The sequence below is a fragment of the Scyliorhinus canicula genome, chromosome 14 (genome assembly GCF_902713615.1).
Source record: "Scyliorhinus canicula chromosome 14, sScyCan1.1, whole genome shotgun sequence".
Classification (NCBI taxonomy): Eukaryota; Metazoa; Chordata; class Chondrichthyes; order Carcharhiniformes; family Scyliorhinidae; genus Scyliorhinus; species Scyliorhinus canicula.
Window position 1 is genome coordinate 92,347,981 of NC_052159.1, and position 22,617 is coordinate 92,370,597.

General features: G+C 48.5%; 1 protein-coding gene across 6 annotated transcripts in view; it reads left to right on the forward strand.

Annotated features, from left to right (window-relative positions):
* Positions 1-22,617, forward strand: part of LOC119977845 (centrosomal protein of 63 kDa-like) — a 249,316-nt gene that overhangs the window by 181,640 nt on the left and 45,059 nt on the right. For all 6 annotated transcript variants that reach the window (XM_038819086.1, XM_038819084.1, XM_038819088.1 and 3 more), the window contains 2 exons: positions 8,856-9,061; positions 19,876-20,209. In XM_038819086.1, coding sequence (XP_038675014.1) covers positions 8,856-9,061; positions 19,876-20,209 — 540 coding nt within the window. The remainder of the gene's footprint in view (positions 1-8,855; positions 9,062-19,875; positions 20,210-22,617) is intronic.

A 22,617-nucleotide genomic window follows, 5' to 3' on the forward strand; every position in this document is an offset into this window, starting at 1 on the left:
CCGCAGCTGCAGCCTCCAGCCCTACAAGACAAGCTTCTGTCCGAGGATGTGATAGGTGAGAGCAAGGTGTGTCAGACATATGTGGAAAGCTGATGGAGAGGGAGGGTGCTCCAGTGGAGTTGGTCCGTTGGGAGGAGTCGGGGAGGCGATGCAAGCCGGAGCGTGGAGTGAGGTGCTGCGAAGGATAAACTCTTATGCAGAGTCTCTTACAGTTTAAAGTGTTGCATGAGGCTCATATGACGGGGTCTAGGATGACTCAATTTTTTCTAGGGGTGGAAGATAAATGTGGGCTGTGAGCAGGTAGCTCGGCGAACCATGTCCATATGTTTTGGGGATGTCCAAAGTTGGATTGGCTTTGGAAAGTGTTTGCAAACATAATGTCGAAGATCTTGGGAGTGGAGGTGGCGCTGAGCCCGTGGGTGGCATTATTTGGGCTGTTGGAGGATCTGGGAGTGCAGATGTTGAAAAAGGCTCCCTGATAACCTGGAGCCGGTCTTGTGCTGGCTGGACTTGGAGCTGCTGAAAACAGGGCCGTGGGTTAGCGACTTGGCAGAGTTTCTCTGCCTAGAAAAAAATCAAGTTCACCATAAGGGAGGAGGGGGGGGGGGGGGGGGGGGAGAGGGGGGGGGGGGGGGGGAGAGGGGGGGGGAGGGGAGGGGGGGGGGGGGGAGAGGGGGGGGGGGAGGGGGGGACGAGTTCTCTGCAATGTGGAAGCTGTACATTCTTTAAGGGATGTTAACACGTCGTTTGGGGCGGGTTCTTTCTGTTTTGTTTGGGCTTTGTGAGCATGCTGGGTGTAAAAGGAGGTGGTTGAAGAGGCGGTATGGGGGACTAGTAGTAATTATGCATGTTACTGTTATTGTTTGCTTGTTTCAGTTCTAAATATATTTGAAAATACCACCAATAAAATATTTTTTTTAAACATACAAATCTGCTCCTGTTGCAGTCGATGGGTGTCAATGTTAAGGAAGTCCTCCAAGAGGTGAAGAGCCAGCAGGACTCACTGTTAGCTGAGCAACCTCAAGGACCACCTTCCAATCCAGAGTCTGCTCCATGGGGCAGGATGGGGCTTGCTCACATTTCTTCTTCCGACAGATACACAGAGAGCTCTGTGATGAGGAAGAGGACTGCTCATTAACATTGTCACAGCCTGACATACTAAGGATCAGCAAACCATTTTATACCAGGCTCTATGACTTAAAGACTGCAAAGAGCACGGCCCCGCTGTCCTCTATCATGGGTCCCTTAGTTTGTGGACAAACCACAAACTCTGGATGAGCTGACAAAAGCTGTTAGGTCCTTCGAAATGAGTATGATTCCTGGAAGCAACGTTTTACCAGGCAACGGTATGTTTCTGGCTGGCAACATGTTAAAATCCATGAGGAAAGGCATCTTTAACCTTATCTACAAATGGAAGGAGAAGAAGCCGAAGTTCAGAAATTGACAGCTTCTTTCAATGCGTTATGTAAATTTTCTCCAAGGTTATTGCTTATCAAGTCAAGCCTGCCTTGGTGAACCACAATGATTAGACCTGCACTATAGCTGCCAGGAAGATCTCGTAGCCTTCTGCTATTCAGGGATTTGATCAACTAAGTGCAGAATAAGATCTTGGGCACCTGTCTCATCACCTTGGACCAGGAATTGTCCTTTGGCAGAATATCACACACCTACGTGATGAATGTGCTCTCCAAAATGGGGATGGGGAGGGAATCCACAAACGGATCTCGGCTGCTCTACACAAACTGCACATAATGCACTTTCAGTCAGTAGCTGGTAATTGGAAAAGCTGCAATCAAATCTGGAGTTAAGCAGGGCTGCCCTCTCTTCTCTTTCGTCTTTATGTGCTGTATCAAAACTTTTTACCAAGCCCAACAGGAAGGATAAAGGCACAAGAGAATGACATACCAGACAGACTAAAGCCTCTTCAAGCATGGACAACCCCACTGTCTGCTCAAATCCACTGTCAATTGATGGACAGATGAATATCTGCAACCAGTTTGAACCGGCATCTGGAGCTTAACTAAACCATGATACATGTAATGCCATGTTCTTCGGACATCCTTTTACCCTTCACCATCAGGCCTGTCTACAGGGACACAATGTACAAATCTCTAGACAAAAGAGGAAAAAACCTGCTCAATCAAGTCCTCATTCTGATGTCCACCTTTGTGTGTGGCGCATCAAGCTCTTCTTGATGGGCAACACGGTAGCACAGTGGTTATCACATTTGCTTCACAGCTCCAGGGTCCCCAGGTTTGATTCCCGGCTTGGGTCACTGTCTGTGTGGAGTTTGTCCATTCTCCCTGTGTCTCCGGGTGCTCCTGTTTCCTCCCACAGTCCAAAGATGTGCAGGTTAGGTGGATTGGCCATGCTAAATTACCCTCAGTGTCCAAAAAAAAATAAGGTTAAGCAGGGTTACTGTGTTATGGGGATAGGGTGGAGGCATGCTCTTGAGTAGGGTTCTCTTTCCAAGGGCCAGTGCAGACTCGATGGGCTGAATGGCCTCCTTCAGCACTGTAAATTTTATGATTCTATGCATCAAGCTCTGCGTTGACTCACAGGATGTAAACACCAAGTGCCACCATGTGCTGAGATTCCATCTGTCCCCAATGTTGCAAAAGATGGGTTTGGCCACATTCTGTAGAATTCTTCAATCATTTGAACAATGTCACACCATCTGTCCCTCTTGGAAGAGTTTGCGCAGGAAAGAACCTTTGGCCACAAGCCTATCAAACACTTGTCCACAAATAATATCCTTGAGGCCTTGCAGAAAATAGAGATAGTGTATCCTATCGAATGGTTCCCTGAGCAGACTATCATCATTGCCAGAATGTTCACATAAGCACCAAGACGTAACTTAACTGGTGTGTGAAGGGTTCTCCCAGTCAGATCCTCCTCGGGTGAGTTTCACTGCCCTTTCATGCTTCTCTCAAAGGGGCTGTAGTGATGAAGAAACCATTGTCCACCTCCTTCTGGAATGTGCCTTTGCAAAGAAGGTCTGGAAAACGATAGTGGGCTGGATTCTCCGTCGGTGGAATCCTCCGCTTCGCCGGCAGCGCACTCACACCCGTGGATTTCCTGACGGCATGGGGATGCCCACAATGGGAAACCCCATTGGCCGGCTGCCAGGACGGAGGATCCCACTGCCGGCGGGGGTGCGCCGCACCAGAAAATGGGTGCAGTGGGACGAAGAACCCCGCCCTGTGTTTTTTTTCAAGGTTTACCTTGAGTAGCTCCATAAACATGAAACTATCTGCCCGACAGGCTTTTCCATGGACATAAATCGAGATAAACAGGCTCTTTGGCCTGCATGAGGCTTACTGCTCTTCCAATGCAAAGAGCTGTCGATGACTAAGTGTTGCAGACTGGCACATTCCAAAGTCCAGGACTTCATGCTGAGAGATGATGTAAAGCTTAGGGTAGCTGCTGCAAAGACTCATTTGGGAAAGTCCATTGACTAAGGCCCTCCCACCATAGTGTGTAAAAACTCTCGGAATGTATGTCTGACATGTAATGAAAATTGTAAATATGACCTGCAACCTCCTGGGGAGATGGTGGCATCCTGGCATTGTCACTGGACTAATAAACTACTGCAGATGGTGAAATTTGAATTCAATAAAAGTTTGGAATTAAAACTGTCTAAGGATGGCCATGAAACCATTGTCAACTGTCGTCAAAAACCATTGGAATCACTAATGTTCTTTAGGGAAGGAAATCCTTCATCCTTACCTGGTCTGGCCGACATGTAACTCAAGATCCACAGCAATGTGGTATCATAAAATCATAGAATTTACAATGCAGAAGGAGGCCATTTGGCCCATCGAGTCTGCACTGGCTCTTAGGAAAGAGCACCTCACTTCAGCCCATGCCTCCACCCTACCCCCACAACCTAGCAACCCCACCTAACCTTTTTTGGACACTAAGAATAATTTATCATCGCCAATCCACCTAACCTTCACATCGTTGGACTGTGGGAGGAAACCGAAGTACCCGGAAGTAGCCCACGCACACACGAGGAGAACTTTCAGATTCCACACAGACAGTGACCCAAGACGGGAATCGAACCTGGGACCCTGGAGCTGTGAAGCAATTGTGCTAAACACTGTGCTAACGTGCTGGTAGACTCTTAACTACCCCTTCAAGGGCAATTAGAGATGGGCAATATATGTTGGCACATTCAGCAATGCCCACATCCCATGAACGAATAAAAACAAAAATAATGATAAATGTAGTGAGGTACCTCAGAGTGCCACATATGATTTGATTGCCAGGCTGGCATTGCCTGAGCATGACCCAAGGCATGACCCTAGTGGGAGCCCTAAGGGCTCAAAATCTCTTCCTTTGCAATAGCGAACATTCAAAAGTCGTTCAAAACCTCTAAAGTCGTGCGACTGCCTTCCTAGGACATGAACCATCTTTTGTGAGTGGCATGCAAGTTCATTGTCACATCACATCCATAAAGATAATTGGGTAGTAGACTTTGCATTTTAAAAAGGGAGCAACATGGAATAATGGACTCTGCGCTCTCTCAAAATAGTACCTGGAAAGTTAAGTGACTTCTGCTTGTGGTTCCCAGAGAGACGGAGACAAAAGTCTGAGAAGATAAAAAAATGCAAATGGATTTTCCAGGTGAATATTGACTGCCACTCACCATTTCAATGGAAGGGATTTAAAATATTGTGGGGCATAACATCTGAGCTCTGGAGTGTAGTATTGGAGATGTGCTGTGGAATCCCCTTCAAACATTGCACTTAAGATTTGCAATTTCCCAGAATTGCAGTCTTCCCCTGCATAAACACTGGATTGGGAATCATCCAAAAACGTGACTGGGTGACGCCAATAATTGGCCAGAAAACATTAGAAGAATAAAACCTCTTCTAACTTCTGGGTAATGATTGCACAGAATCACAACATCACCCCCTCCCCTCCCCCCCTCCCTCCCCCCCCCCCCCCCACCCCCCACAAACCCCCAGGGGACAGGGCTACATGATATCACAGTGGTTGGCACTGTTGCTTCACAGCGCCAGGGACCCGGGTTCGATTCCCTGCCTTTGTCACTGTTTGTGCGGAATCTGCACGTTCGCCTAATGTCTGCGTGGGTTTCCTCCGGGTGCTCTGGTTTCCTCCCACAGTCCAAAGATGTGCAGGTTAGGTGGATTGCCCCGTAGTGTCAAAAAAAAGGTAGATGGGGTTACTGAGTTTTGGGGATAGGGTGGAGGTGTGGGCTTAGCGCTCTATCAGGGGCTGGTGTAGACGCGATGGGCGAAATGGCATCCTTCTGCACTGTAAGTTCTATCTAAGAAGTCATACAGGATACAGCATCAGGTTAAAGTCCAACAGGTTTGTTTCAAATCACTAGCTTCGGAGCACTGCTCTTTCCTCAGGTGAATGAAGAGGTAGGTTCCAGAAACATATATATATAGACAAAGTCAAAGATGCAAGACGATACTTTGAATGCGAGCATTTGCAGGTAATTAATTCTTTATACAGAACATGAGAGAGGGGTAAACCCAGATTAAAGAGGTGTGAATTGTCTCAAGGCAGGACAGTTGGTAGGATTTCACAACCCCAAGCCAGATGGTGGGGGGTGAATGTACTACGACATGAATCCAAGGTCCCGGTTGAAGCCGTACTCGTGTGCGGAACTTGTCTATAAGTTTCTGTTCGGCAATTCTGCGTTGTTGCGCGTCCTGAAGGCTGCCTTGGAGAACACTTACCCGAAGATCAGAGGCTGAATGCCCTTGACTGCTGAAGTGTTCCCTGACTGGAAGGGAACATTCCTGTCTTGCGATTGACGCACGATGTCCGTTTATCCGTTGTCACAGCTCTGCATGGTCTCGCCAATGGACCATGCTTCAGGACATCCTTTCCGGCAGTGTAAGAGGTAGACAATGTTGGCCAAGTCACACGAGTATGTACCGCGTACCTGGTGGGTGGTGTTCTCACGTGTAATGGTGGTACCCATGTCGATGATCTGGCACGTCTTGCAGAGATTGCCATGGCAGGGTTGTGTGGTGTTGTGGTTTGCTGCAAACAATGGTTGGTTTGAGGTTGTGCGGTTGTTTGAAGGCAAGCAATGGAGGTGTGTGGATGACCTTGGCAAGTTGTTCTTCTTCATTGATGACGTGTTGAAGGCTGTAAAGAAGATGTTGTAGTTTCTCCGCTCCAGGTAAGTACTGGACGACGAAAGGTACTCTGTCAGTTGTCTCCCGTGTTTGTCTTCTGAGCAGGTCGGTGCGGTTCTTTGCTGTGGTGCTTGCAACTGTCGATCGATAAGTCGAGCTCCATACCCTATTCATACAAGGGCATCTTTCAGCACCTGTGGATATCTGTTACTCTCCTCCTCGTCTGAGGAGATCCTGTGTACGGAGGGCTTTTCCATAGGGGATGGCTTCTTTAATGTGTTTCGGGTGGAAGCTGGAGAAGTGGAGTAAAGCGAAGTGCTGAGGTGACCGTTCTTGATGGAGATGAGTGTGTCCAAGAATGCAACCGATTTTGGAGAGTAGTCTATGGTGAGTGTGATGGAGGGATGGAACTTATTGATGTCATCGCGTCGTCATTTCAGTGATTCTTTGCCGTGGGTCCAAAGGAAAAAAATGTCATTGATGTATCTGGTGTATAATGTCAATTGAAGGTCCTGTGCGGTGAGGAGGTCTTGTGCGTGAAGATGTTGACATATAGAGGTGTAAATTTGGTCCCCGTGGCTGTTCCGTCTGTCTGGATGAAGAACCTGTTGTCAAAGGTGAAGACGTTGTGATCCAGAATGAAGCGGATGAGTTGCAGGATTGCATCTGGAGATTGGCAGTTGTCAATGTTGAATAATGAGGCCGTTGCAGCTATGCCGTTGTCATGGGAGATGCTGGTGTAGAGTGCCGAGACGTCCATTGTGACGAGGAATATTCCTGGTTGAACTGGTCCATGGGTGCTGAGTTTCTGTAAGAATTCCGTATCACGACAGCTGGACATTCCTTGTATGATGGGTTTCAAGATACCCTCGATGTAGCCAGAGAGGTTCTCACACAGGGTCCCATTGCCTACTATGATAGGACAGCCTGGTGTGTTGGCCTTGTGTATTTTTGGGAGGCAGTAAAGATCTCCAACACGGGAAGTACGTGGGATGAGAGCACGTGGGGTGCTCTGAATGTCTGGATCTAAGGTCGTGATCAGTCTGTTGAGTTGGCAAGTGTGTACCTTGGTCGGATCTGCAGGTAACTGTCTGTAGTGTTCCTGGTTGTTGAGTTGTTGGTACACTTCCTTGCAGTAGTCCGTTCTGTTCAGTATGATGGTGGCCGCTCCTTTGCTGGTTTGATAACGATGTTGCGGTTAGTCTTGAGAGCGCGGATGGCTTTGCATTGTGCTTGGGTGATGTTCGGGGCTGTCTTGTGAATGCGACTGAAGAATCTGGCATTGATGCGACTCCTGGCGGATTGAGCATACATATCGAGTCTAAGGCAGCGGCCTTCCGGAGGGGTCCAATTCGACTTTTTCCTCTTTGGTTGCTGCACAGATCTCTCGGTCTCCTGTTCCAGGTCATTGGTTGTCTTATTGAGTCCGCTGTCGGCCTCTTGTGGTCTGTGGAAGAACCCCCGGAGCCTCATTCACCTGATGAATTCCTCCGTGTCTGCCGCAAGACTGATGGGGTCCATTTTGGTGGTGGTGCCGAAATTGAGCCCTCGGCTGAGGACTTCAATTTCGTCTGGTTGAAGGGTGTAGACCGACAAGTTGACAATAGATTTTCCTGTATTGCTAACTTGTCTATTGTGGGGGTTAGCAGCCACAGGAGGGTGCCTTCTGTAGCTCTGTTTTGCAGTGCTACAGATATGAATTGCATGTCCCTCGTGTTCATCCAGTGCAATTAGCAGTGGAGGTTATGTTTACCTCTTATGCGATAGAACGGGAGAGGGGGGTGGGGGGACAACTCATTCTAAGAGGAAGGAAAGGCAATTCACGGGGGGTGGGAGGGGGAGGAGGGAAGAGACAGTGAACAATAGAGGAGAGCCAGGGAGGTGGGGGGGGGGGGGGGGGAGGTAGGGAAACGTTAACCAACCTGACATCCACAGGAACAGAGAAAAAGGAGATCACAGGCAGAGGACGGGAGGGCCGGATGAAGCGGCAGCGTGCACGAGAAGACAACGGCAGCGAAATCCGACCGGGATAAGCGAGGGGCAACACTGGCACCAGACCCACTCGAGGCTTGCCCTTCGGAAGTGCTTCGCTGGCACGAACGGATGCCTACTTACGTATATATAGATATCGTGTGTACATAATGGCAAAATATACTGTGTGCAAAAATCCAATAAAAAACAATTTTTTAAAAATTGCCCCTTAGTATCCAAAATGTTAAAAGGGGTTACGTAGCTAGAGTGGGGGAGCAGGCCTAGGTAGGGTGCTCTTTCAAAGGGTTGGTATAGACTCGATGTGCCAAATGGCCTCCTTCTACACTGTCGGGATTCTGTGAGGGTTGTAAAGCAAAGCCTAACCTTGCATCTCTGAAACTACTTGAAGAGATTGACTCGGTAGATTGCTAATTTGAAGTGCCATGTCATTGCTCAATAATGTTGTGTTTCTAGTCCATGAACTGCTCTTTGCCTTATGTTATTTTATAGCTTTGATTGTTCATAACTTTTTCATTTTCTAAATTTAAGTAATTGATTTTATGAATACACAAGCTTATTGGTTGTTTTAGTGATCGGGCTGACATAAATGTAGTTATTTCCTTCACATATTTTATGAAAAATTGCCATTTGAAACTTTACAGAGAAAGATAATAGATTGCTTTTTTTCCAATTATTGCCTGAGCATTCTTCTCGAGTATAGTTGATGGTATTTCAGTGCATTTATTCCTCTCTTTGCAGATAGAAGATAATCAAGTGAAGGAGTTGCAGAATGCTTACGTGGCCTCTGTCAATAAATTGGGGTATGATAATAAACAATTACAGAAGGACTTGGTTAAACTAAGGGCAGAGCTGGAAATGTCTTCCAAGGCAAGCCAGGAAAAGTATGAGGCAGCTCTTCGCCATACACAACAGGTTGTGGCAGAGATGAAGGGACATGAAGACAGGTAATGTGGATGTTTCTATGGTTTTATTGCAGTCATTATGGAGTGCTGAATCTTTGAGAACTCAATTTACTTTCTGACATTAAGGTTGACATGTTCTCTTGTTCATCAACAAAATTACTTTTTGCATTTTGCAATGCTCACTGTGGCAGAAATTTACCGAGTGACAAGAGTGATTTATTATTGGTGGTCTTATTTGGGAAATGCAGAAACATTTTCACATTGTTTTTACCTTAAAAGTGGAAGAGTATTTGTCATTCACAGAAAGAACTAGGGGATACTGTTCTATGGTGAAATACAAAAAAAATTTAACAACATGAGGAAAACAAATTCACGCGATATGGGGTTAGGATAAGGAATTTAAATAATTATCCACAGAAAGAAATTACAGGGCTATGAAGAAAGAGCTGGGGAGTAAAACCAGATGCGGTTATGAGCGGCCTTCTCCTGGGGGGAGGGGGGAAACAGAAAACAACAATGTTAGACAGTCTGACAGATGCAGCTCAGGGGTGGGTAGCTGGTGGTTGCAGTGGCCTGTGCACCTGACCATGGCAGCCGATATGGGTCTGCCATGTGGTGCAGGATGGGGGTTCGGCCACTTTCACGGTGTGTGGGGGAGGGGGTTACGGGTGTGTGGGACGTGGGTTAGTGCCAGGGGGACAGTGCTGCCTACTCACCCTGGCAGCCCTGAGGAGGCCGAGCAGTTGTTTCCAATACTGCTGGCCGGTCCGGATGGTGTTGCTCACAGTGCCGACCGCCTTTGCCACCTGCGCTCAGGCACAGGGAATGGCGATGGCTGGCAGCCTCCTTCCTGGACAGGGTCGCCCGTACCCTCCTCACAGCGTCCAGGAGGATCTGCAGGTTGGCATCAGTGAATCTTGGCACTGCTGTCCTCGCTGCCAAATTGTTGGCTGGGATGGTGTGCATTGGGAATGAAGCGCGTATATACGGCTGCAGCTTGTCAGTCTCCTGAGTGTCAATCTCGGACCCAGAAAACCCGGCACAATTTCTCCTTGGATCAATCGTGTTCAACGGCGCTAGCCAATAGCTGGATCGGTCCAGGTGCAACGCCACTTTTGCTGTCGTAGAAGTCCACGAATCCTGCGCCGGCTTCAACACTTAGTCTCAGAAACGGAGAATTCCGCTGAATGTGTCTAGATCTCCTCTACATTGGGGAGGCCAAATGTAGACCGTGTGACCACTTTGGGGAATACCTCTGATCAGTCCACAAGTGCCACCCTGAGCTTTTAAATGCCTGTCATTTTAATTCTTCACCTTCCTCCCACTCTGACTTTTCTCAGTCTTAGAGTGGTTTCAGCACAGAAAGAAGCTACTCATCCAGTCAGTGCTACAACCGGAGCCCACCACCACCACCACCACCGTGAGTCGAGCACTGATTACGAAAGCAGCCCGGATGGCAGCCCTCGACCCAACACTCAGGACATGCCAGAGCAGTTGTCGCCAACACCCTCCATCATTTCAGAGACACTCACCTCGGTTGGGCATGTTAGTGAAGAGGCTCTTGGGACAATATCTGCTGCGCACCACACAGCGGCTCCCATACAGCAGCTGGAGGTAGGAACACTCGAAGGGGTGGATGGTCGGAGGGCGGGCCGACCCCAGGAACCAGCTGCCGGCCAGACGAGTTTCGGGCTCTTGGAATGGACACTCCCATCAATTGTGAAGATGCAGCTGCAGAGCCAGCGACTACATGAGGGGTTGTCAGCGTGCATCCAGCACCTGCAGGTGCAGGCGGAGGAGTCCAACCGCGAGCAGGAACAGGAGGTGGTGCCGAGCATGGTTGCCACCCAGGCCAACACTGCATGGGTGGCGTCCACTGTGAAGGCATTGGGGGGGGGGGGGGGGGGGGGGCGGGTTTGCAGCTATGGATCAGCATGTCCAAGTCCTGGTGCACTGTGCAGGCGATGGCCGAGGCCCAGTACAGGGTTGCCACCTCACGGGCAGCCATGTGCGAGAGCCACCTGGAAATTGCAGCGGCGTTCCTGAGCATGGCCCAGTCACAGCGGGCCATGGCTGAGAATGTCGGCAGCATTGCCCAGGTGCTGGCCGACGTGACGTAGACACAGAGGAAGGTGGCCCAGTCCCAGAGGGAGATGGTGCAGCCGCTTGCTGATGTGGTACAGAATCAGAAGATGGTGGCACAGTCAATGGGTAATATGGCGTAGTCCCAGGTAGCAATGGTCCACTCCCTGTGCTCCATGCCTGCGAGCATCAGACACTGGTCGAGACGACAGCGGGCCTCCAAGACTGGCAGCACCAGGTTGCAGGGGAACCTCAGGGGATAGCTCCGTTCGCATACCCATGGATTAGCCTAGGGGACACCAGGCAGAGGAGATGATGGAGCCCGTACTAGTGAGTCCCACAGAGGATGGAGGTCTGAGGGGGAGTTGTGAGGGATTGGTAGTGGTGGTGGGATGCAGTGTCCATTCCCCTGGCCAGTTTCCCTATCGGTAAACTTGGAGATGATCGGAGCGTCCCGTGTGCGTTGGCCCTTGCATGCACGTCATGCGGTCTCCAGCGGCCTGGGCCCATTTCCCATCCATCTTCCCCCTCTCCCGCATCCTCCTCGTCGGAAGAGGCCTGGTGTTCCTCCTCCGCCAACACGTTGCCCCTCTGCTGCGCGATGTTGTGGAGGGCGCAGCAGCCCACCACGATGCGGGTGACCCTCTCAGCATTGTACTGGAGAGATCCTCCAGAGCAGTCCAGGCACCTGAACCTCATCTTCAGGAGGCCGAAGCACCGTTCGATCACGCTCCTGGTTGCTGCATGGGCGTCGTTGTAATGGGCTTCCGGATAGGCATCATCAGTCACGAGCACAGTGGGTAACCCTGTCGCCCAGGAGCCAACCCCCCAGCCTGGGGGGAGGGGGGGGGGGGTCTCTAACATGTCAGGAATTGTCGGGTGTGCCAGGATGCAGTGAATGATGCGCATCTGATGGTCACATATCAGCTGCACGTTCATCGAGTGGAACTACTTTCGGTTTATGTAGAGTGGCCGGTCAACTGGTGCTCATGGGCAAACATGCATTCCGCCGATCACCACCTGGACCTGGGACATGTCAGCGATGGTGGCGAATCCCGCTGTCCCGGCATCCTGGTAGGCTCAGTCCACATTGAAATGTGTGTATTGTGCCTACTGGGCATATAAGGCCTCCGTGATGGCATGGGTGCACCTGTGCACCGAGGTCAGTGATATCTCTGACAGGTCGCCACTTGGCGCCTGGAAGGACCCCATTGTGTAAACGTTCAGGGTGACTGCTGATGGGTGCGGGTGCCCTCCTCCCTCTGCTGACAGAACTTTCCACTTAGGAACTCTATTAGCTTATCCATTGACCACTGGGTGGGCAGGGCTAATCCCTTGCCCTCCTCCATCTTATCCTCTGGTGCACCACAAAGACTCTCCTGTTCCAGCAGCTCTTTTTTGCTTGCCCCATTCCTAGTTTGTTGATCCATCCATAGCCACACCAGAGGAGTTAAACCTTTCACAGGCACTCCTGCACCTCTTGCATTCAAATACTTCACTCTTTGGTTGGGCAAAGAACCAAAAAAATCAGCCTTGAGCGGGAGCCACCAAATGTCTGACTGCTCACTCCATGGCCGCCATTGGATGTCTAATCAGCATATTATTAGAATGAACTTATCACATTACAGTACAACGCAGTGAGCAAGGATTAGCATCAAAGAAATTGTTCTGAGAGCCTGGTTCTGAAGAGCGAAATGTTCACTGACCATGGATTTCTAAGGAAACACTAAACACACATTGATTACTAGTTTATCTTAGCCCTATAGCACATGTACGGTCAGCATTCATAATATTCCACAAGCACCACTCCATTTACTGCAGCAAACTTCATTCCACTTCTTTCTGTTGCTCCTGACACATGTTGCACCTGCTTTCTAAGCCAGTTCATAGGTCAGCAGCACTAATTTACACTGACATGAACATGCTCAAAACATCTCACTTTGCAAACATGGACACCCTTCCTCCACCTTCCCCCTTGTAGTTGAAGCTAACTCCCAAATAAAAGATCAGAAAGCCTTTGGAAGAGGCATTCATACATGCCTTGCCTCCCCTGGATATTATGGGAAGTGAAGAGGGAGGAGGAGAAGTCCGATAGTGTTTTTAGTTATTTAATTTTTCCTTTTTCATGAAATCTCGCCATTGCACACAATGCATGACACAGGGCTGTTGCTTGTGTTTTTCTCAACCTCTCGGCTACCTGTGATTAACTGTGAATCTTTATCCTTCACTTCTCTTCCAGATCCTGAAACTGAGGAGAGCACAGCGAGATCAGTGCAAGAAGGGGAACTGACATGGCTCTCCTTGTATTCATGTTGTGTTTCTGTATCCAATTTCCTGACAAGAGACATGAGCCAGGCATTCAGGGGATAGCCCTACTCCGCAAGCAGCCTGTCTCACGAGAAAAGAAGGGTATTGACGATTGACACTTGATGAGGCGGAATTCCCCTTTGGCTGATCATAGAATTTACAGTACAGAAGGAGGCCTTTTGGCCCATCGAGTCTGCACCGACATTTGTAATGAGCACCCTACTTAGGCCCACACCTCCACCGTATCCCCGTAAGTCAGTAACCCAACCTAACCGTTTGGACACGAAGGGGCAATTTAGCATGGCCAGTCCACCTAACCTGCACATCTTTGGCCTGTGGGAGGAAACTAGAGCACCCGGAGGAAACCCATGCAGACACGGGGAGAAAGTGCCAAATCTACACAGACAGTCACCCGAGGCCAGAATTGAATCCGGGTCCCTCGAGCTGTGAGGCAGCAGTACTAACCACTGTGCCGCTGTGGCCTATGCGGGCGATGCAGACTGGGAAGGCCCCAGGTCCAGACGGGTTCTCAATGGAATTTTATAAAATGTTTGGGGGGGGACCTGGGGCTACTGTTGGTGATGGCGTATATGAGGCAAGAGAGAGGAGGGTACTTCCCCCCCCCCCCCCCCCCCCCCCCCCTCCCCACCCCACCCACATTGTCGCAGGCTTCCATCTCCCTGATATTGAAAAAGGACAAGAGTCCAGAGCAGTGTGGGTCGTACCGCCCAATATCGTTACTGAACATAGACGCCGAACTGTTGCCGAAGTGCTGACCTCGCGAATCGAGACAACGTCCAAGGGGTAATAGGCAAGGACCAAACAGGTTTTGTGAAGGGGAGGCAGTTGTCGGTGAATGTGAGGACACTGCTCAATGTAATTATGATGCCTTTGGGGGGGCAGGAGATGGACGCAGTGGCGGCAATGGATGCGGACAAGGTACTTGAACGGGTGGAGTGGGTGTACTTGTGCGAGGTGTTGGGGCGGTTTGAGTTTGGGCAGGGGTTTGTGGACTGGGTCAGGTTGCTTATAAGGCACTGGTCGCAAGTGTGCGGATGAACCGAGTGAGTTTGGGATATTTTAGACTACATCGGGGCCAAGGCAGTGGGGTCCGCTTTCCCCATTGCTCTTTGCTTTGGCGATAGAGCTGCTGGCAATGGCACTCAGGGCATCGAGGGAGTGGAAAAGGATTGTGTGGGGGGGCGTGGCAAGCAAAGGGTTTTGCTGTATGCGTAGACGATCTGCTGCTATATATTTCAGACCCATTGGGCGGTAATGGGGACATTATTGGGACTTTGGAGGAATTTGTCCGGTTTTCCAGGTACAAGGTAAATATGGGAAAGAGTGAGGTGTTCCCGATTGAGACGAGAGGACAGGAGAGGAGATTAGGGGAGCTGCCATTCAAGGTGGTGGGGGCGAGTTTTGGATACTTGGGCATCCAGGTGACTGGGTCTGGGCAGAGCTGCATAAGCTGAACCTGACGTGGCTGGTGGAGCAGATGAAGGGGGACTTTAAGAATTGGGATATGCTTCTGCTGCCGCTGCCACTGGCAGGATAGGTGCAGACAGTAAAAATGACGGAGCTGTCAAGGTTTCAGTTCATGTTTCAGAACCTCCCAATCTTTGTCCCAAAGTCGTTCTTCAAAAGGGTTAATGCGCTGATCTCTGGGTTTGTGTAAGTGGGGAAGACCCCACGGGTTACGAGGGCTTTCCTGGAAAGGGGGAAGGAGGTAGCGGATGGGCTGGCTTTACTGAACATGATGAACTACTACTGGGTGGCGAACATCGCCATGGTTAGGAAATGGGTCTTGGGGGAGGAATCGGATGGAGGTGGCATTGTGTAGGGGCACGAGTTTAAGGGCTTTGTTGTCAGCACCTCTGCCGTTATTGCTGGCCAGGCACTCCGTGAGCCTAGAGATGGTGTCGGTCCTAAGGGTGTGGGGGCAGTGAGCATTTAGAACTGGTGGGTGTCTCGGTGTGGGCACCGATCTGCGACAACCATAGGTTTGCGCTGGAGGGTTGGATGCAAGGTTTTGTGGATGGTGCCGACTGGGAAGAGAGCGATTTGGTCACCTGTTTGGCAAATTGGAGGACGTGGAGGAAGGGTTCAAGCTGCCCAGGGGTAACAGTTTCAGGTACCTGCAGATTCAGGATTTTGTAAAGAGAGTGGTGTTGTCCTTTCCTTGGCAGTCGTCTCTGGGGTTGCAGGATAAGGTAATGTTGAGGGATGAGATAGGAGAGGGGATGGTCTACAAGGAGTTAATGGACTGGGAGGGGGCCCTGGTGTGGGACATAAAGCATAAATGGAGGAGAAGCTGGGAGGGGAGGTGGAGCCGGAAAGTGAGCTGAGGCCCTGCAGAGAGTGAATGCGTCCCGTTGCTCTATTTATTTATCTTGGTGAACCACAAGCCTTTCCCTTACATGGATCAAATGACCACACAACCAGTTAGTTAGTTCAAAAGATGGTTTATTTACATACACAAGAGTTATCTCAACATGCAAACACAATATCTACTACGAGTTAAACTACACCTATCAGCTACAATAACCTATACTTAACTTCAGGGCAACCGGCACTGTGCAAATGGATAAAGGCCTTTATCTGGATTTCACTTGGCTGGTTCGAAGAAAATGGCTCTGTCTCTGCTGGGCTCATCCATCAGGTAGTGATCATTGGCCTTGAACTTAACTGGCTGTTCCTGCTGCAATTGCGTGGCACAGGCCAGATCGAAATGAGACAGATCCCTCTGGGATATTGCGCTCTTTGGGGCAGTCCTTAACCTTGGACCCAGTAGTTCGACAGGGCTCTGATCACTCACTTCGATTTCAGCCAATAGAGGGCCTTGGTAGCTAGGCAGGTCCTTAGCGGTCATTGACCTTGGCAGTTGTGCTTTCTGAGTAAAGGGAGTGGCGCCGATCAGTCTGTGGCTGTACTGGTTGCTTGATTGGAGTTCTATTGTCCTGGGAAAATGGGCCATTGAAATGTAAGTGAGTGGGGATTTCGGTCAGGTCTGGTTACCTGTGTTTTAGATACACATAGGCTGTGTATCTGTCTGAGTCCTGGGTTGGCTATAATTCCCATGGTCCTTTGCAGATGAACCATGGCTACAGTCCTCATCATGTATGAGCTTAAGCCTCATTCAGTTTAAAGTAGTCCATCGAGCACATGTGACGATAGCATGGATGAGTAGGTTTTTTGAGGGGTAGAGGATTGGTCTGGCCGGTGCGTGGAGGTCCCGCAAATCACGTCCTCATGTTTTGGGCATGTCCGAAGCTGAAGGGGTTTTGGCAGGGGTTCGCAGACGTGACGTTCCATGTGCTGGGGGTGAAAATGGCCCCGAGTCCAGAGGTGGCAATATTCGGGGTATCGGAAGACCCGGGAGTCCAGGGGGCGAGAGAGGCCAATGTTTTGGTCTTTGCCTCCCTGTTAGCCCCAGACGGAATTTGCTCGGTGGGATGTGCTGCCGCTGTCGCTGGCAGGATGGGGGCAAACAAGGTTTGTGCTGTCAAGGTTTCTGTTCGCATTTCAGAACCTTCCAATCTTTGTTCCGAAGTCGTTCTTCAAAAGGGTTAATGCACTGATCTCCAGGTGTGCGTGGGCGGGGAAGACCCCGTGGGTTCGGAGGGCTTTCCTGGATCGGGGTGAGGAGGTGGGGGGGAGAAAACCGGGGGGGGGGGGGGGGGAGCATTGTCGAACATGATGAACTACTACTGGCCGGCGAACATCACCATGATTAGAAAATGAGACATAGGGGAGGGGTCAGATTGAGGTGGCATCGTGCAGGGGATTCGGAGCCGCTGAAAGCGAGATGTGTGTGAACGACCTAGCGGATTTCCTGAGGTCTGGAGAAGGTCAAGTTCGTCCTGAGGGGGTCGGTCAATGGGTTCACTCAGAGGTGGAAGCCATTTATTGATTTCGTTAAGAAGGGGGTGGGGGGAATTGGGGGGTAAGGGGATTAAAATGGGGAAAGTAAGATGGATGATGGGGGCGGTATTGGGGGAGCAGGGAAGGAGTGGGTTTTGGTTGTTTGTAATGTTGTTTGCCTGTTCTATGTTTATGCTTATGAAAATGCCTTAGATAAAATATTTTTAAAAAACAATCTGCTGATTATTACTGTATGCCATCGCAGGAACTGATGCAACACCACAATTTGCTTTCACTTTTGCAGCCTCATGGAAGATGCAGCTGTAGCAGCAAGATGTGTTCCAATAAAGCTTGTGTTTTTATATACCTCTGCAGACTCATATATTCTGTATTAGTCAAACAATACCAAGAATATTGTAGATCCTTTTTTAAATAAATTTAGAGTACCCGATTATTTTTTTTCCAATTAAGGGGCAATTTAGCGTGGCCAATCCACCTACCCTGCACATATTTGGATTGTGGGGCTGAAGCCCATGCAGACACGGGAAGAACGTGCAAACTCCAGACGGACAGTGACCCAGGGCCGGCATTCGAACCCGGGTCCTCAGCGTCATAAGCTACAGTGCTAACCTCTGTGCCACATGCCGCCTTATTGTAGATACCTTCTTGGCAATGGGCATGCACAAAAATGAGAGATTTTCACCTGCCAAACTCCGCCCTAGCATCTCCAAAGCTGCATCTAAAAATGTAATAATTCTTCTTGCATCTATTCTGCCTGCCATTTCAGTGCTGCTTTGAATGAAACTGATTGCAGTAACTGTGCACCTCTCCTTTAAGAGGTGGTGGCTGCTCTTAACTGATGCCAGTTACATTCCATTTCAAACAGTACCCCTACCCCCTCCCAGCACTCCCTACACACACACACACACACACACACAAAACACACTTTAGTGTAGACCCTGAGTTCAGGTGAACAGGTGGATGATCAGAATGAGATGACATTTCACCTGAGAAACCTTCTTTGATAGCTTAATTGGTTGAACAACTAGTTTTCAGATTACTGAGCCTGAGCAGACTTCCATTGAGTCTGATGAAGCGCCATATTAGACTCGAAACATTAACTTTGCTTCTCTCTCCCTGGATATTGCCAAACCTGCTGAGTTTCTTCAGTGTCAAGGGAGAGTACCTTTAAGAAATGGGTGTTTATAAAATAGCTGTAGTGGATGTACCTTTAAGAAATGAGTGTTTACCAGTGATGTCAGAGTGTGGGTGGAGCCGGGCTGTCTGTCTGCTTTTATTTTCACTTTAGGCTGTCTGCTACAGGGTGTGTTTAGTTTTATTTTAGACTTGGAGCTGCAGTAACAGCAAGAAGGTGTATTAGTCGCTCTCTCTGCAATCTAAAGACTGTCTACAGATCCTTTGGTGATTTAAAACTAATACCTGTTTCTGTAGAGAAGTTAAACCTGATGTCTTTCTGTAAAAATGATTTTTTCTGTCTTATGGCTGTTGCAAGGAAAGATTAAGAATTACTTGTAGAGTACTGTATTCTTTGGGGGATTTATTGGTGTTGATAGTTGTTAAGATGTTTACTGTGGGTTTATAAAGTGTTAACTGGTTTCATAAATAAGCATTGTTCTAATTTAAAATGACTATAGATCTCTATTGCATCACACCTGCAAAGTTGTTGGTCAGATAAACTTCATGATACACTTTGGGGTTCTCTAAACCCTGGCCCATAACACCAGCGTTTTCAGTTTATACATGGAGGTTATTCATCCATTTTGTTCAATGATTTATGAAAGTGCACCTGTGTCGATGTCAGGTGAGCAAGGAATGGAGCTTGATTATAACATTTATAAGGTGACCCTTATCCTACATGTTTGAATAACTTCCAGGGATCATGCGTGAAGAATAGCTATTTAGATTATTAAAGGGCAGCCAGCAGCTGTGCAATCATATCTCAGAAGAAGTCCACATTTTTAGTAGATTTTTTAAAAACTTTTTAAATGTTTTGTTTTTAAATTTAGAGTACCCAATTTTTTTTTTCCAATTAAGGGGCAATTTAGCGTGGCCAATTCACCTACCCTGCACATCGTTTGGGTTGTGAGGGTGAGACCCACACAGACACGGGGAGAATGTGCAAACTCCGCACGGACAGCAGATGTCTATTTTTTAATTACCTAAGCAATAATAGCTCTGTGATGGCATGAGAGGTTGTGGTGGTATGATTTGCATAGCTGTCTGCCATTGGTGCAGAACACCGGCTTACCATTGGCCCTGGTTGGTCATGTGCCTCTCGACCGATTGGTTGAGACCAGTCATGTGACGGCTCTCTGATTGGTTGAGAGGCTGAGTTAACCACGCCTCCATACCGAGGTATAAATAGTCGGAATGCCCGGCGGTCGTCCATTTTATTGTAGTCAACCACAGGGCTAAGTTCTAGCTTATTAAAGCCTAACTTTTGTATAGCAACTCGTCTCTCGTGCAATTGATGGCTCATCAGAGATCATCCATGTTCTGATGCATAATGGGTTAAACTGTGTTTAATGGATAAGGAATTCTATTAAGTTATGGAATGTCTACTTCTGTTTTGAAAATTTTAGGAGAGTTAAGAAATTGCGACAGGAAAATGAACAACAAATGAGTACCATGAAAACCAAACTGGATGAAACTATACAACATTATGAGGGAAAAATTAAGAACCTTCAGAAGGGCTACAGCATCCAAAACAACCTGAGAGGTTCTGCACCTGAATTTGCAGGCACTGCATGTAGAGAGTGCTCACTGGAAAGAAAGCCAACAACTACAGAACTGTCTGCAGATAACAGCTTTTCTTACTGGCATAGCAATGATATTGCTAGTGAACCGTTTACTGATGTATATATACCGAACATTTCACTAACTTCTATCCATCCTCAGGAGAGTTTCCTGCTGCCGGTGAGTGTTTTATGTTTTTTAGAATTTATATACAACTCTCAGCAAACTAGTGCCGCTAATATTTCTGGACTCATTTGGAAGTTGGAGGAGTTCAAGTACCATTATTTAGGTATCCATTTTATAACATGATTATCAGTGATTCTGCTGAGGTATTACAAGGGCACTGTATGCCTGCTCAGGCAGATTCATAAACTATTCAAAGAAGAATAGGGAACATTTCCTGGTATCCTGGCTAACATTACAGGAAAAACAGTCTAACTGCTTGTTAATTTTATTCGCTACATCATAGAATTTACAGTACATAAGCAGGCCATTCGGCCTATCGAGTCTGCACCGGTTCTTTGAAAGAGCACCCTACCCAAGCCCACACCTCCACCCTATCCCCACAACCCAGCAACCCCATCCAACACTAAGGGCAATTTTCGGCACTAAGGACAATTTAGCATGGCCAATCCACCTAACCTGCACATCTTTGGACTGTGGGAGGAAACCGGAGCACCCGGAGGAAACCCATGCACACACGGGGAGAACGTGCAGACTCCGCACAGACAGTGACCCAAGCTGGGAATTGAACCTGGAACCCTGGAGCTGTGAAGTAATTGTGCTAACCACTATGCTACCGTGCTGCCCCAATGGAGTAGCTTGCTCTGGAAAAGGTTCAGTGCTGCATTTGACTAAGTAACAACAGTGACTCCATTTCAAAAGTATTGGCTGTGAACCACTTTGGGACAAGCTGAAGACATGAAAAGTGCTACTTCAATGAAAATCTGTATTTCTTCCATAACCAAAGTACAACATTAAATAAGGTACATGCATAGTAGGTGACCATCTCACCCCGAACAAGTTATTTTGACATTTAAATTGGTTGATAGATTAGTTTTCATGATACTGAGCTAGAGAAGTCCTAAATACAGGTCCACGCATTTAGAAATAATAGTTAGTAGTTCTTTTGCTGATCCCTGCCCATTTGTTGCTGACCACTTACATTGAAATGTGTTACCTGAAAGGGGGTGGAAGAAGCTTCAAAAAGGAATTGGATCGATGCTTGAAAAGGAGAAAATTGCAGAGCTGTGAAGAAGGAGCAGAAGGTTAATTACATTTCTTGTCAAAGAGCCAGCAAGGCATGATGGGCCAAATTACCTCTCTGTGTGCTGTATTGTTCTCTGATTTGAAGCAGTAAGAAAGATATTTCAGCGGCCTCCTCGCGTCTGAGCTGGTGTCGGGATGAGGCAGTTAAATCTTGCCTCGCAAGATTTGCCTCAGGGGATTTAATGAAATCTAGCGGGATGTCACAATCTGGGTCTCACCCTCACTGTGTTTGATTCAGATCTGCAAATTTAAATGAGCCATTAGGTTCATATACATTCACGGGGTTCTCCTGGCGCCCGGGACCTAATGTCTGTGCCTGGGAGACCTCTCCTGGGCACTGTTTAGTACTGGTTTCCACAAACGTGGAATCATAATGGCACCTGGGGGGGTCTCCCAGGCCAGTCAAGTACCCTGGAGACAGGCAGGATGGCATCCTGGCACTCTATCTGCCTGTGAATTGTAGCATAAGGTCATTAGGATTGTAGATAATTTGAAGGTTATAATGATCCTATGGCATTGCTGCCTCTCATCTGTTTTAATGTTAGGTGTTGCAGAGTTGGGAGATGCTGGTGATGGAAGGTTGGTCGATTGCTGCAAAGCATCCTGTAGAAAACATACAGTGCCCCAGGAATTGTACATTGAGTTGATCTGTGTACTGTTTAGTGTAGTGTTCTTTCAGTGTTCGGGGCAGCAGTGTTCGGGGCAGCAGGGTAGCATGGTGGTTAGCATAAATGCTTCACAGCTCCAGGGTCCCAGGTTCGATTCCCGGCTGGGTCACTGTCTGTGTGGAGTCTGCACGTCCTCCCCCTGCGTGCGTGGGTTTCCTCCGGGTGCTCCGGTTTCCTCCCACAGTCCAAAGATGTGCGGGTTAGGTGGATTGGCCATGCTAAATTGCCCATAGTGTCCTAATAAAAGTAAGGTTAAGGGGGGGTTGTTGGGTTACGGGTATAGGGTGGATACGTGGGTTTGAGTGGGGTGATCATGGCTCGGCACGGCATTGAGGGCCGAAGGGCCTGTTCTGTGCTGTACTGTTCTATATTCTATATTCTATCTGCAATAAGTGTCTGCAGCTCACGGCACTTTGGCTTAGAGTTGATGAGCTGGAACTTGAGCTTCAGACACTGCAATGCATGAGGGAGGGCAAAAATTACCTTGACACTTTGTTCCAGGAGGCAATTACAATCCTTCAGCTAATGACTTCAGATTTGGTCCATGGTCAGGGATAGGAGGCTGTGACAATGAGTGAGGCAGGTGTGGGGATCCAGAAGGTAGCAATGGAAAAGCCTCAATCCCTACAATTGTCCCAACAGGTTTGAGGT